This window comes from Lithobates pipiens, unplaced genomic scaffold, assembly GCF_037356315.1.
Source record: "Lithobates pipiens isolate NorthernLeopardFrog02 unplaced genomic scaffold, aLitPip1_a1.2 Scaffold_22, whole genome shotgun sequence".
NCBI classification, from domain to species: domain Eukaryota; kingdom Metazoa; phylum Chordata; class Amphibia; order Anura; family Ranidae; genus Lithobates; species Lithobates pipiens.
In genome coordinates, this window is record NW_027507784.1 from 228112102 (window position 1) to 228128749 (window position 16648).

The 16648-nt window shown below is 45.2% G+C and overlaps 1 protein-coding gene across 2 annotated transcripts in view; it reads right to left on the reverse strand.

The window, feature by feature from the left end:
* The window catches only part of GSPT1 (G1 to S phase transition 1), a 577045-nt gene that overhangs the window by 343454 nt on the left and 216943 nt on the right, over window positions 1-16648 (reverse strand). For both annotated transcript variants that reach the window (XM_077448903.1, XM_077448901.1), the window contains one exon: window positions 14912-14945. In XM_077448903.1, coding sequence (XP_077305029.1) covers window positions 14912-14945 — 34 coding nt within the window. The remainder of the gene's footprint in view (window positions 1-14911; window positions 14946-16648) is intronic.

The window sequence follows — 16648 nt, forward strand, 5'->3', positions numbered from 1 at the left end:
CTGTACTGAGTGATCTCTGAGCAGGAGGTCATCCAGATACGCAAGCACCAGGATCCCTTGAGCCCTTAAATGACCCAGTACTGGTGCTAGGAACTTTGTGAACACCCAGGGAGCTGTAGCAAGCCCGAAGGGTAGAGCCACAAACTGAAAATTACGTTCCTCTACTGAAAAACCTAGGAACCTCCGATGAGGCTGAAAGACAGATATGTGTAGGCACGCATCCTTTATATCGATGGAGGCTAAAGTCTCCCTGCTGGAACGAGGTTACTACTGAGCGGACAGACTACATCCGAAAGGACTGTATCAAAAGATACTTTTTCAGGGATCTAGGGTCCCCACATGGTTTCTGAACCGTAAAAAGGTTTGAGTAAAACCCTGTGCTCCTTTGGGTTACTGGAACTTCTAGAATTCCTGCTTGATGCACTAGATGATGTATTGCCTGAAGAAATACTTTTTTTGGAGGATCTGAAGGAACGCTGGATCTTAGAAAACTGAGGGGGCAACTCTCGTAATTCCAGCTTGTAACCACGAGACATATTTGAGCTGACCAACTTATCCTGAATTGTTGTTTTCCAAATGTCTGCAAAGTGCAGCATCCTCCCCACCCCCAAACCCGAGTGGAGGCGTCCCCTCAAAAGGAGGGTTTGGTTCTGGGTATAGACCTTTCCCTGGCCTTGCGGCTTGCCCTTGGCACTAGTGTCCCGTTGGCGGCGGAACCTCTCTGACGTTGAGACATTTGAGAAAGCAGCCCCTGGGCTTTCAAACGAGGGAAGTTTGGTGCTTTTCTTCACAGGAAGTAGAGAACTCTTCCCTTCCGGAAATCTTTTGGATATATTTGTCCAAGCGATCACAGAAATAAACTCTCTCCATTAAATGGCAAACCAGCCAACTACTTTTTACAGGGAAGCTGGCTGACCAGTTCTTAACTACTTAAAGCGGAGGTGCACCCTAAAGTGGACCTCCGCTCATCAGAACCCCCCCCCCCCTCCGGCGCCACAATTGGCACCTTTCAGGGGGGAGGGGGGTGCAGATACCTGTACAGTACAGGTATTCTGCACCCACTTCCGGGATAGCTCTCTGCGGAAAGGGGCGTAGATTACGCACCTTTCCGCAAGTGCCCACCCCTTTCCGCAAGTGCCCCGCTGCCTGCTGGGAAACACAGATCCCAGAGGCAGCAGGGACCGTCCTTATTGCGCAGCGCGATTCGCGCATGCGCAGTAGGGAACTGGGAAATGAAGCCGAAAGGCTCCATTTCCTGATTCCCATACCCAAGATGGCGGCGGCAGCACCCAACAGACGATCTAGAGATCGGCTTCGGGTGCCGACATCGCGGGCGCGCTGGACAGGTAAGTGTCACTATTTTAAAAGTCAGCAGCTGCAGTATTTGTAGCTGCTGGCTTTTAAAAAAAAAACAAAAAAAAAAACGCGGAGTCCCGGCGGACTCCCGCTTTAAGGACCGCCTCCTGTATATATTCGTCGGTACTTTGAAGAGGGATATCTCGGTAATGGCAGCAGCTGCTGCCACAACCGAGCTATCCCGCTTTACAGGAGGCGGTCCCGTTTACGATATTGGTGGTCTCCGCAGCAGGTTTGCCACGAGATCAGTTATCGGCGGCGGGAGAGGTGCTGCCCCCACCCCGCCGCTTACCAAAGCCGTCGGTAGCAGCGGAGGCAATCGGGTCCTTCTTGTTGCTGGGTATGGAGACGAGAGGGGCTAAGATGGCCCCCACTCGTCTCTATACCATAGGAGGGTGGAAGCAACGTCAAAATGTCACTTCTGCCCATACCTCTTAAAAAAAATTTCTAATGACTTTTTATTGCATTTAAGTCCAAATATAAGATCTGAGGACTTTTTGACCCCAGATCTCATATTTAAGAGGACCGGTCATGCTTTTTTCTATTACAAGGGATGTTTACATTCCTTGTAATAGGAAAAAAAGTTTTTTTTTTTTTTTAAAACAATGTAAAAATAAATAAAATCAAGTAAAATAAAAATAAAAAATTGTTAAAAACACCCCGTCTCAACGAGCTCGCACGCGGAAGCAAACGCATAAGCGGTAGTCAAACCACACGTGAGGTACAGCGAGAATAGTTGTAGACATAGACCTCCTCTGTAACGCAAAACATGCAACCTATAGAATTTTTTTTAATGTCGCTTATGGAGATTTTTGAGGGTAAAAGTTTGATGCCATTCCACAAGCAGGCACAATTTTGAAGCATGACATGTTGGGTATCAATTTACTCAGCGTAACATCTTTAACAATAGAAGAAAAAATATAGGGCTAATTTTACTGATGCCTTATTTTTTTATTTTAAAAAAATAATTTTTTCCCAAAAAAGTGCGCTTCTAAGACCGCTGCGCAAATACGGTGTGAAAAAAAGTATTGCAATAACCGCCATTGTATTCTCTAGGGTGTTAGAAAAAAACAAACAATATGTAATGTTCGTGGGTTCCAAGTAATTTTCTAGCCCACAAAACGGTTTTAAATATGTAAACACAGAGTCTGAAAAAGAGGCCTAGTCCTTAAACACCTCAATACAGTGCAGTTACACCCCCTTCCTGACCAGACCAATTTTCAGCGCTCTCACAGTTTGAATGACAATTACTCCGTCATGCAACACTGTACCCATATGAAACTAGTGTCCTTTTTTCCACACAAATAGAGCTTTCTTTTAGTGGTATTTAATCACTAGTGGGTTTTTTATTTGTTGTGCTATGAATAAACTATGTAAATTTTGTGGAAAAAAAATGCCTTTGTCATAAAATTTTGACAATTAGTAATTTTTCTTCATAAATGTTGGCCAAAATTTATACTGCTACATATCTTTGGTAAAAATAACCCACATTAGTATATATTATTTGGTCTTTGTGAAAGTTAGAGAGTCTACAAATTATGGTGCCAATCACTGAAAATTTATCACATATGATCAGGTGCATCTCATTTCTTGAGACACTAACAAGTCAGGAAAGTACAAATACCCCCCAAATGACCCACTTTTAGAAAGTAGGCATTCCAAGGTATTACAGCATGGTGAGTTTTTTTAAGTTGTAATTTTTTTCCCACAATTCTTTGCAAAATGAAGATTTTTATTTTTAAAAAAATTGTCATATTATCAGGTTATTTCTCACACACAGCATATGCATAAAACAAATTACACCCCAAAATACATTCTGCTACTCTTCCCGAGAATGGCGATACCACATGTGTGAGAATTTTACGCAGCATGGCCACATACAAAGCACCAACATTGAAGTGGCCCTTTCAGACGTTCTCCGAGCAAAAATGACATCTCATTTCACAGCCACCCATTACACTTTTGAAGGCCCTGGAGTACCAGGACAATGGAATTGCCCATAAAATGACCCCATTTTGGAACGTTAACACCCCAACGTATAATCTGTGAGGCATAATGAGTCTTTTGAACGGTTCATTTTTTTCCAGAAGTTTTTGGGAAAAACTTAAAACGCTTTTTATTTTTTACATTAAGTTGTCAATTTATAAGATATTTCTAACACATAGCATGTATATAGCAAAAATTACACCCCAAAACACATTCGGCTATTCCTCCCGAGTATGGCAATACCACATGTGTAGGACTTTTACACAGCCTGGCCGCATACAGAGGCCCAACATTGTAGTACCTTCAGGCGTTCTAGGAGCATAAAACGACACATCTCATTTAATTCCTACCCATCCCACTTTTGAAGGTCCTGGAGCACCAGTACAATGGAATTGCCTACAAAATGAACTCCAAAATGGGAAAGCAAACACCCCAACGTATATTCTAAAGAGGCATGGCCTGGTAACGGGTACCCCGATGGCCTGGCGACAGGTACTCGGGTACTCAAGCAGTGATGGACGAACTTCCAACGGGACATTTCGCGAACGCGCCCAAATGTTCACGAACCTCAGGGTGGACCCCATTCACTTTAATGGCAGGCGAACCTTAAAAAACTCCAGGTCATATTTTCAGCCACAAAATACTTACTAGCTGTGCATACATAGTCCCACAACATGGACACTGACATACCAGAAGTATTAAGTGAATCTGGGATCGACAACGACAAGCATTCTTTTTTTTATCTGTGAAATTTTGTCAATTCAAGAGCGCATGAAAGCCATGGAGGAGAGGCAAGGTCAGGACAGGCTATGAAGGGGGCGCAGGAGATGATCAGTGCCACAGTCAGGGCAGTGCAGTCCTGTGCCAGTGTCCCTGTGTGCCAACCTGTGCTTGAGCCCCTGACCCCTCCCTCTGCCCAGCTATTAACTACACCTATGCAGGGCTCCACTGCGGTGGTCCGGGGGTGCAAGTCCAGTGCAAATCCTCAGCCCTGGTGCTGGCACTGTCTGACGATTGGCTTCTCCACTGCTATCTCGCGCGCCGACACCAGCACCGCGATGGAGCGCGCCGACACCAGCACCGCGATGGAGCGCGCCGACACCAGCACCGCGATGGAGAGCGCCGACACCAGCACCGCGATGGAGAGCGCCGACACCAGCAACTCGCTGCGGGACCCAAAAATATGACACCGCTCAACCTCTTCAAACAGGAGGGTAGGGGCATATAGTACAGTGTGCTTTTTTTTGTAAAGTGAGGCCAAAAGGTAGAAAAAAGGTCTGTGTGCTAGATTATATAAATCGTTTATAGATTTATGCATATACATGGTCTACTGGTCACGTGTTAATTTCCTCCGAGATACATGCCTCATTTATTTTTATAAATGTGAGGTAGTTACTTCGTGAGCTAGGCGAGTACGCTCATCAGTCACGATCCCCCTGCTGCACTGAACGTCCTTTCGGACAGGACACTGGACGAGGGGCAAGCCTGCCCACCCAGTAGTCCAGGGGTTCATCACTTCTCAGAGCGTCCACATCGGCGGTTAACCCGATGTAGTCGGACACCTGTCGGTCTAGGCGTTCCCTGATGCTGGATCCGGATGACACCTGTCAATGGGTCGGCTGAAAGAATGATCTCATATCAGAAGTGAACAACATCTTCAAACCGTCCTCTTCTTGCAAGGTACTGTTGGATTGGTACCCGCAACTCTATCTCTGGGAGTGGAAATTCCTCTGCCAGCACACGCAAAAGCAAAATGCAGCATTTCCCCATGCAAGGCCTGTAAGTGCTCCATTCTGACAGCCCTCTGATGGTGGTAACATTTCCGCCATTTTGGGTTTTTACCTGGGGTTTACGTACGTTGCCACCCAGTACAGGGATCCCAGAAAGGTTTAAAGCATGCTCTTCTTGCTCCTCCTCATCCGCCCCGACACCATCCTCCTCCAACTCTTCAGACTCCTGTTGACTTGTCTCCGAGAGTATCCCCCCTGGGAATTCATCCAGCATTGCGACTTCCTCATCTTCCAGCTCCTCCACAGCTTGATCAATGACATGACGCAATGCACGCTCCATAAAGAAGGCATAAGGTACCATGTCACTGATAGCGCCATGGTTGCGACTGACCAGTTTGGTGATCTCATCAAATGGCCGCAGAAGTCTGCATGCGTCGTGAATGAGCAGCCACTGGCACAGTGAAAAAAAAAACAAGCTCCCCAGAGCCTGTTCTGCCGTAGTGTTCGTAAAGGTAGTAGTTAACTGCACGTTTCTGCTGGAGCAGCCCATCAAGCAACTCCAGTTAAGTTCCATCGCGTCGGGCAATCACAAATAAGACGTCTAACCGGCAGATTTTGTCGCCGCTGAATGTCAGCAAGGTGAGCCATGGCCGTGTACGATCATCTGAAATGGGCCGAGATTTTCCTTGCCTGCCGCAAGATGTCCTGGACCACAGGGTATTGGACAACGAATCGCTGCACGACCAAGTTTAAGACGCGTGTCATGCATGGCACATGTGTAATTTTGCCCTGTTTCAATGTACTAAGCAGATTGGCACCGTTGTCACACACCATTTTACTAACTGTCAAATTGAGCGGTGTTAGCCACTGATCTGCCTGTGAACGCAAAGCTGAAAAAAAGAGCAGGGTCAGTGTGGATCTTGGCTTCCAGGCACAGACGCAGCATGGCAATGTCTCACCTGGCATGTCGAATAGGTCCTGGGGATCTTGGGCAATGGAAGAGATGCTAGTAACGGAAAAGGAGGAGTCAGCCGAGGAAGAGAGGGAGGATGGAGGAGGAGAAGAGGCAGGCCTGCATGCAATCCGTGGCGGTAAAATCAAATCTACACGGGTGCCATGGGTTACAGGCTTGACGACTGTCAGAAGGTACACCCAGTGGGCAGTAAAAGTTATATACCTTCCCTGCCCGTGTTTGCTAGGCCACGTGTCTGTGGTCAGATGTATCTTGGCACCGACACTGTGCCAGAGATACATTCACTTGCCGCTGAACATGGCCATATAGCTCTGGGATGCCCTTCTGTGAGAAATACTTCCTTCCTGGGACCTTCCATTGTGGTGTTCCAATGGCCACAAATTTTCGAAAGGCCTCCGAATCCACCAGTTAATATGGCAAGTAGTTGGCGGGCTATCAGTTCTGACAAGCCAGCAGTCAACCACTGGGCAAGAGGGTTATCCGGCATCATTTTTTACGCTCTAACATTTGGCCCACGGAAGCCTGCCTTTTCCCAGAAAAACGTGAGGACAGCATGATGGAAGGTGGAGTGGAGGACAATTCTGAGGAGTGAGGAGAAGAAGTAGAAGAGGCTGGACAGTGAGAGCCTGCAGTGTGGCTTTGTGGGTTCCATTGCTCCCACTGGGCTCGGTGATGGCTGCTCACGTGCCTTCTTAAAGCGGTCATCCCTAGGTGAGTGTTGGGCTTACCGCAACTTCTGCGTTGACTGCAAAGGCTGCAGATGGCAACACTATTTGCAGCAGCGGACACGTTAAACAAAGCTCACACTGCTGAGCCATGTGCCGGTGTCCTGGGAGCGCCAGATGTGACCGTACATGATTGATGCCTCGCTCCTGATACATTAGCAGTCTGCTTTGTCACTCCTGTGCAATGTAAGTTATTCCTGCTTCTCCTCCCTATCTGCTGGTCCATATCTCCCTCTGAACTCCCCACCTCTTCCTCTCTTGTGAGCACCCACGTGACATCCCTAGACACGTCATCATCGACGTCACCTTCCCCACCGCTACAATTAGGGATCTCGAAGGCGGCAACAGCAGGGACCAACCTCCTTGGGCTGATCTGGGTAGTCGTCAGACTGCTGAGTGGCGGTTGTTGCTACCTCCTCTTCCTGATCCAATGCCAAGAGTGGCTGCACATCGGAAATGTCTTGTGATGGATCGGAAAATAATTCCTGTCACTCAAGCGGAGGGTATATGGTGGCAATTGTGTTGGTGGTAGTATCTTTGGGGGTGCACACAGCAGAGAGTGAAGAGGGTGCAGATCGAGAGGATGAGGAGGGTGCAGAAGAGCAAGGCTGAGTGAGCCACTCAACCAAGTCATGTGCGTCCTTTGACCTATTTTAACGCACCCTCTGAAATTTCCGAGTTTGTCTCAAGCCTGTTGCTCCTGCCCTACCACCCATGCGGAAGGGCCTGCCTCTTCCTCTGCCTGTCATTTTTTAAATGACCCTGTGACAAAAGTCTCTAGAGAAGTGCAGTATGTACAGTATGTGGAAGAAGGTATATAACACTGCGCTTCAGTCTGTCGTTTTTGGGAGCCACTGGTCTATCACACCAGTTATAACACTTTTTTTTAATTGCGTTTGTCACTCTTTGTAGTATCGCTGCAGAACCGCTCAGCAGTCACAATGCTGCACAGTGGTAAGGCACTATACTATGCTTTCTATATTTGAAAGAAAGTATATTATAAGTGTATTACAACCCTATATACTGTACACCTATACCAGTCCTTAAAAGGACCTTCGTGGACCTAATAGTAATAGCTAGTGATTATAGACTGACTGTCCCTGCTCCACACAGTGTCCTTTCCTTACACTGACAAAAGAAAGAACGTAAAATGGCCACCAGATCGGGTCTATTTAAAAGGTAGGGGGTATGTCCATGTACTGAAATGTCTCAATTGACTGTCTTGTACCCCATGATGGACGTTTTTTGGGTCAAAGTTCTTCACAATGTAAACAAATATGGTCGCCACGAAGAGCGCTAGAAGTCCGCCGGTTTAGCGAATCGCGAATGAGCAAAGTTTGCCGCAAATCTGCCCACTGGGCGAACCGCAAGGCCATTTCTACTTGGTGGAGGGCTGGGACAGGTCCCCTTTATGGGGGGGGGGGGGCAGTGTTATTTGTGTGTACTGTAAGCGGCAACGAGGGGATACCGCAATCTCCTTCTCACACACGATCGGTGTGTGAGGACAACCTGGTAACATCTCGTTACCGCGGTTTGTTTAAATTTAGTGATCGGCTGTGAAAGGATCACAGCCGATCACGTGGGTAAAAAGCCAGCCAATGGCTGTTTACCAGCGTCGATGACGAGCAGTGTTCCAGGGAACACGCCGCCACCAACATGCACGAGCAGCGCGATCGCACGCGTGCGCCGTGCACGGTGGGGGTGGAACCATCTGTGATCGGCGGTGACTTCATCACGGCCGATCACGTGGTAAACAGCCATGCCCAATGGCTGTTCACCACCCTCGGTGGCGAGTGGCGTCTCCGTGAGACGCCACCACCGAAGGAACAGGGATGAGCACCCACGATCGTGTGCATTCCCTGTTTAAAACGGGAGGACGTCATATCACTGCCTCCCGCCACAATAGGTGCGCCACCTGGCCTTCATTTGACGGTCGGCGGTCAGCAACTAGTTAAGTGGTTAAGCCATATAAGTCTGCGCATATGTACAGACAAAGCCAGACGAGAAATCTGCTGTATTGAATCTTTTAAGGCTGATCATCCTCCTGGTTAGGCCCATCAGGCCGTTTGATGTGACCCTTCACAGACGGGCAAATACCAATTGCTACAACAGCTGGCTGAATAGCTAAACTGGCCAAGTAAAAGGAAGCTTTAAATTTCAATTTGTTGTCAATAGGTTCTTTCAAACCCTGTGCGTTATCTACTGGACAAGGTAAGTTCTTGTTTAAGGAAGAGACTGCTGCGTCTACGGCTGGCATGCTCCATTTTTAACAAACTTTTCATCCATTGTATATAAATGGAAAACCTTTTAGGAGGCAAAAAAAGTCCTGTCAGGATCTTCCCAATCCGCATACCCCACCTGTTCCAACAGGGGGTGTAGTGGGAAAGTCTGTGCAACCTGAAAAGGTCTCAGAGATCCCAAAGAGGAGCAGGGGGGGCTCAGTCCCCTCTGCAAGAGGCAACTTAAAAAGCATACCGAACCAGTCTGGATCAAAAACCACTGCCACAGAGGCAGACAGAGTGGATATCCTCTTGTCAAGATTGCTCAGAAGCAGACTCGTTTGCTGGGCACCCCACCGAATCCTGAGCTTTAAGCTCTTCCCCATCCTCAACCCATTCCTGTTCCAAACGAGGAAACTCTGGGGAGGGGGATCGGTCACGCTTCCTGCCACCATGCGGGATGGAGGCAATCATGGTGGCAATACTGTGCTCTAACCTGGCTAGGGCTGAAGACCGTTCATCCTTAGTGATAAAGTGTGAAATAGCAGCGTTGACTGTAGGCACAATACCAGATAGGCGCAGCGGCTCAGATTGCCCGGGAGCCTCTGGTGTTTCAGGGGATACAACACTAGGGTTACAACTAGGTTCATCAGGAATTACTGTGCCTGCGTGTTCCCTGTGGTGTTAGTCCCACTCCTCTTTTTGGAAGACATTCAATGCAAATAAACAGAGTACTTTGTTGTAATTAAAACACCTCAGAAGGAAGACCCTTTAATAGGGCTCACCAAGCCCCTATGCAACAATCCTGCCAAGCAACACCTGGTGACTCACGTGACCCGGGCAAGGGAAAAAAACACTGCAAGTGTTTGTTAAAGAGCCTGCTCTGTGTCCCACATCTGCCTTCTTGAAGCACCAAGCACTTGGGTGTGCGTTGGAACGTTCTATGCATGTGCGCACGCATGTGCGTGGTCCCAGCGAGTAGGTGTAACTGTATCCGCGTACAACGCAAATTTTTGTGCACCCAGATAAAGGCTACAGCGCATGTGCGGGCGAAGCCGTGCGCACCATGGCTGCCAAACTGCGAGTCCAGCGGTGCGTCTTGGGAACGCACGTGTGGCATGGCGAAACCAAGGCGAAATGGTGTGCCATCATACAGGTAAAAAAAAAAAAAAAAAAAAGCCAAGCAAAAAGGGCACACTTTGCAAACACAGCTAGCCTAGAACTCCCCTGTATGGTCACCGCACACAGGTGTTCAGACTTTAGCTAGCTTGACTGATTGTTACAATCACTGGGACACCACCACAATAATAAAATAAAGGGGTTTCACTTACCCGTTCAGGCACAGGGCCACTTAGAAACTAAGGGCCCAATCTTCACCCTTCACGGCGGTTTCCTGTCACGAGGATCTGCAAGGACTGGGTACCCTTTCATGTTTAGGGTCCACTCCCTTGGACCTGAACAGCACCCTGCAGGAAATGCCTTAGCGCAGTATTGTTCAGGATTTGCATTATACATATATATATATATATATATATATATACACACACACACACACACACACACACACACATATATATATATATATATACACACACACACATACATAATATATTACACACATACGTATTTATCGGCATATAATACACACCTTAACTTTAAGAGGGACGTTTAGGGAAAAACATTACATTTTAAAATAGGGTCAGTGTCAATCAATGCAGCCTGTTTAGTTCCATCTGCAGACTCGTCTGTCGATCGTTGGCGCCTCGCCAGAGCTGGATTACACAGATCCGTGATCTTCTGTGTATCCGGTGCTCAGTCACTCAGTCCCTGCCCGGCTCATATGATGGACAGAACAGTGGTCCAATGCAGGGCCAGGAGGGTGGGACTGTGTGTGACTGAACGCCGGATACACAGATTGCGGCTGTGTGTAAGCCAGCGGCGCGCATCCCCTCCTTCCATCCCAAGGTAGCAGGAATCTGAACAACACGCACACATGATTGCCCCGATTTTCAGGGGGAAAAAGTGCATGTTATATATAAAGACGGTATATCTATATACACATAATTTCAGACACAAATCCACATCCTATGTTTAACACCAAGAGGGATGAGGGACTGATCTGAAAATCTAGTAGGCCTCACACTCTCAATCTACAGTATCTATCCACACCACTAGTTCTCGGCAACACTCGCTCAACACCATTAAAGCCGATAGAACTCATATTGCTTTTATACACATCCCTAAAGTGTTTGGATATGTTTTTAGCATTTTCATTTATACCATCACACTAATGTTCTGCTATGTGGCAATGAAGTAGATGAATCGTACAACCAATGCACTGCATTAGGAAAATTACATGATCTGTACCACAATTGAGATATTCCTGTATTTTTAACTCTTCCTTCGGTTGGCAGAAAGAAAAACTCTTGGACACCATATGCATGAGGCAAGGTTTTGAGTCCACATGCATAAGAATCCGGAGAGGATAGCCAAATTCTTTTCTTTTTATTATCAAAAGACACAAGGCTGGAAGATAAAGGGACCCAGGTATGCAATGGCTGGAGAAACAAACACCATTGGGTAAAACATTATATTAAGGATTACATTATATTATAGATTAAGGAGGTTCCGCTTTATGTTGGTAATTTGATGATATTCAACTGACTATGTCCAATACGTGACAGAATGTATCAAATATATAACAATACATTGTCATAAATAAAAAATTCATAAATAATATAAAGTGCCAATGTGCAGACGGATAATCACATGCAAGTGTGAATAAAACAGATACAAGCACAGTGACAATCGTGACTGATTTTAAATCAACAGTGCAAAAAAGTTGAAGTCACGTGACAGTGACGTAACGCGTAGGAGAGAGGCATAGGGACACCGGAAGTGACGTCCAGATCTCTGCTCATTTGTACATTGTGCTGTTGTACTTTACAAAATGTAATTTTATACTTTTAACAAATAAACTCAACTTGTGTTCACAATGTACTACACCCTACTAGGCTCTATATCAGTGATAAGCAATAAACAGACCTCCAGCTGATGCAGAACTAAAGTCCCATGAGGCATAGCAAGACTGACAGCCACAAGCATGACACTCAGAGGCATGATGGGACTTGTAGTTTTGCAACAGTAGGAGGTCTGCTAATTGCATATTCCTGCTCTATATCCTTCTCTCTACCTGATTATATTGAGCACTCAAGTGGTACCTGGGACCCACCCCCTGGAAAGAAATAGAGTGACCCCCTCGGCATAAATCCTATCTACACTGGGACACATAGGAGGAACGCGCAGGAACCAACCTTCCTTGAGGATTTATCACCTAACTGCTGTTTACCTTACAGCAGTAAGGTAATTATTTAGTACATCTACGGGTGTTACTAACAACGATGGATCACCATATATTTAAAGTCAGTGTCACCAGATGAGTTTTCTCTTTAAAAAAAAAAAATACTCCCACACGATGTTCCTGTAGAACATCCACCTACTTGCACTTTGGACCCAGAATAGTGTCCAACTATCTACTCATATCTTGGACTAATATTGTCCCTTGTTTTTCTATTTGTGGCATTGTTTATTTTTATATTCATTAATTTGTTTATTTTTTTGCACGGTTGATTTAAAATCACAGTCACGATTGTCCCTGTGCTTGTAACTGTTTTATTCACACTCGCATCTGATTATACGTCACTTTTATGAAAATTGTATATATCTATCTATACACACATATATACATATATATACACACACATATATGTATATAATGTGTGTGTGTGTGTATATATATATATATATATATATATATATATATATATATATAAAAATAATATATATATATATATATATATATATATATAAATAATATATATATATATCTATACATATACACATACATATACACACACACATATATATATACACACACACACATTCTGTCACGTATTGGACACAGTTTTATTTCTCGCATTTGAGAACCCTCTTCAAGTGATTAATAATATATACTTTGTTAGGAGCGCAACACCATCACTTTACCATTTGTTTCACATTGAGGAATGTTTGACTCATAAGGTGTGTGCAGCACCTTATACCTATATCCTACTATTCCATAGTAGCGCGGGAGTACCCACTATACATATTCATCTGACTATGTTGTGACAAAAGTGACAGGCTGTTTGAAACTCTTATCTCCCCTCAAATTTCTGGGTTTGAATCCAACAGTAAGATTGTCCGATAATAATTCATTTGGTGGAGGGGGAATTATGGTGTGGGGTAGCTTTTCAGGGGTTGGGCTTTGCCCCTTTGTTCCAGTGAAGGGAACTCTTTCTTAAGGAGTCAGCTTGGGGTGGAGGAACTTGACTGGCCTCCAGAAAGTCCTGAGCTTAACCTGATAGAACACCTTTGGGATGAATTAGAGCAGAAATTGAGCCAGGCCTTCTTGTCCACATCAGAGCCTGACCTCACAAATGAACTTCTGAAAGAATGGTCAAACTTTCCCATTGACACACTCATAAACCTTGTGAAGAGACTTCCCAGAAGAGCTGATGTTATAGCTGCAAAGGGTGGGCCAACGCAATATTGAACCCTATGGACTAAGACTGGGATGCCATTAAAAGTTTATGTGCGTGTAAAGGCAGGCATCCCAATACTTTTGATAATATAGTATGTACATACACACACACTAATGTTCCATCTTGCATCTAGATTTTTAACTAAATGTGTTGGTTTACAAGGGCTCAGATATACGTTAAAATACAGCAATGGGCTTTTGGAAGTTTAATTAGCCAAAGCCCTGTCAATTTTTCCCTAGATAATTTACAAGGCATGACACAGTGGTGTTTAACCACTTAAGGACCGCCTCATGCCGATGTACGTCAGCAGAATGGCACGGCTGGGCACAAGCACGTATCTGTATGTTGCTTTTTAAGTGGCCAGCCGCAGCGGCTCGCTCCCAACCCGGTCTTGAGCTCCGTGACCGTGGCCACGGGACCAGCGGACCCAATCGCCGCTGGTGTCCCGCGATCAGGTCAAAGAGCTGAAGAACAAGAAGAGGTCTGTGTAAACAAACCTTTCACCGTGCTTCCTACTGCGGCCGTTACAAATCGTCTGTTGCCTTTTATAGGGAATGGCGATCAGTGACGTCACATGCCAGGCCACGCTCCCCTACAATAAAAAAAAAAAAAAAAAAAAACACAACTTCATACATAACACCTACACTGCCCCCTAGTGGTTAACTTTCACTGCCAGTGTCATTTACACAGAAATCCATGCATTTGAATAGCACTGATTGCTGTATAAATGACAATGGTACAAAAAATGTGTCAAAAATGTCCGATGTGTCTGCCATAATGTCGCAGTCACAATAAAAATCGCTGATCGCCGCCATTACTAGTTAAAAAAAAGTAGTATTAAAAATGCTATAAAACTATCCCCCATTTCGTAAACGCTATAACTTTTGCGCAAACCAATCTCTAATTGCGATTTTTTTTACCAAAAATATGTAGAAGAATACTTATCAGCCTAAACTGAGGGAAAAAAAATTATATATTTTTTGGGGATATTTATTATAGTAAAAAAATATAGCATTTTTCTAAATTGTCGCTCTATTTTTGTTTATAGCGCAAAAAATAAAAACCGCAGAGGTGATCAAATACCAAAGGAAAGCTCTATTTGTGGGAAAAAAAGGACGCCAATTTTGTTTGGGAGCCACGTCGCACGACCACGCAATTGTCAGTTAAATCGATGCAGTGCCGAATCGCAAAAAGGGGCTTGGTCCTTTGGCTGCAAATTGGTCCGGGTCTTAAGTGGTTAATCTAAGTGTACTACTGGATAAGTTGGGTTCCTCCAATGAACAAATATGCAACCAAAACCTTTTATTATCACAAATCTTTCTGAAAGGTCTTGTCTACTTACATAATTTGTCCGCCGATGGTCGATTTTCCAGCATCTAAAAAAGATATAATAAAATTTAAAAAATAAAAATGCACGTTTCAGCAAACACCATCACAAATCTCAAACAACCACCCTTAAATGGGGTTTAAAAAAAAACAGAAATATAGATGACAGGGATGACTGATCTTGGATACTTTAATTCAATGCAGCTGTGGCATCCGTATGGTAAATCTGGTGTAGTTAATTTTATATCTCATACAGAGGTTCTGAGTATAGCAGCTAATTGCAAAAAAAAAAAAGTGGTCTAGCTGATCTTTTTCCATTTTTATACTTGCAGTATATCTAAAGCGAGTTTTTGGTGCTTTGAAAAGAGTAACAGAAATTCCTTTTGCTGTGTGTACCTATATGGGGATTATCACTCTAGTTTCCCAGACAGTAGTGACCTGGACAACAACAACAAAAAAAAATCCCCTTAATTTTAGCATTCACCACAATAGAAAGGAAAAAATCTTTCAATATGGAGTTTTTTTTTTCTTTTTATGGCGACAACTGTCTAAAGACCTGCACACACGGGCCAAATGTGGAGTGGCATTCGGCGGTTCAATATAAACTGGCCAACATTCGGCACCGGTTTGGCTGGCTTGTGTTGAAGGGGTATGACCGAAAAAGGTCAGCCAATCAGCTCCCGTTTAAACACTCTCAGCCAATGGCTGAGCGGAGTGTTCTGGCGGGGGGGGCACCAGCAGGTGAGATCTCTATACTAACATTGTTAGTAAAGCGGCTCTGACCTGAGCTGTCAGTCCACTGGATTGAAAAAAAAAGATTGGAAAAAAGAAAAAAAAAAAACTAGCAGTGTGTAATGAGATTAACCACTTGCTTTACTGGGCACTTAAACCCCCCTCCTGCCCGGACCAATTTTTAGCTTTCAGCGCTGATGCACTTTGAATGAACATTGCGTGGTCATACAACACCGTACACAAATGAAATTTTTTTAAAAATTTCCCAAAAATAGAGCTTTCTTTTGGTGGTATTTTATTACAGCTGGGAGTTTTATTTTTCCTAAACAAACAAAAAAAGATGAAAAAAAACAAAACAAAAAAAAAGGTAATTTTTCTCATTCATTGAAATGCGCCGATGAGGCTGCACTGGTGGGCACTGATAAGCACGGTTAAGGTGGCACCGATAGGCAAAGATGGGCGGCACGGATGGGTACCACTGATAGGTGGCACTGCTGGGCACTGGTAGATGGCACTGATTGGCACGGATATGTGGCATATGAGGTGCAGCACTGTTGAGGCAGATTGTGGGCACTGATGGGTGGCACTGTGGGCACTGATGGGTGGCACTTTTACTATATGCATGATGCACTGGCAGGGGGCAGGTGGGCACTGATGACTTGGCCGTGATCGGGACTGAATTCTCTCACGGCCGCCGGTGATCGGCTTTTTTTTTCTCCTCGCGTTGTCAGTGCGAGGAGGAAAATAGCCGATTATCGGCTCTGTTGTGATCACATGATCAGCTGTCATTGGCTGAGAGCTGATCACGTGGGTAAGGGGTCGGGATCGACCCCTTGCTTGGATCCGTGATCAGGCGAGTCTCAGACTCGCTAATCACAGTGTGTGCCGCGTGCTCCCCTCCGGGGGAGCGCAGGCCGCTCGTGCACGGGACGACGTCAACAGACGTCGTCCCGGCAAAGCAGGTCGGCGCTGTAGCCGTCATTCGGCTATAGCGCCGATCCCGTGTGGTTAAAGTGGTTGT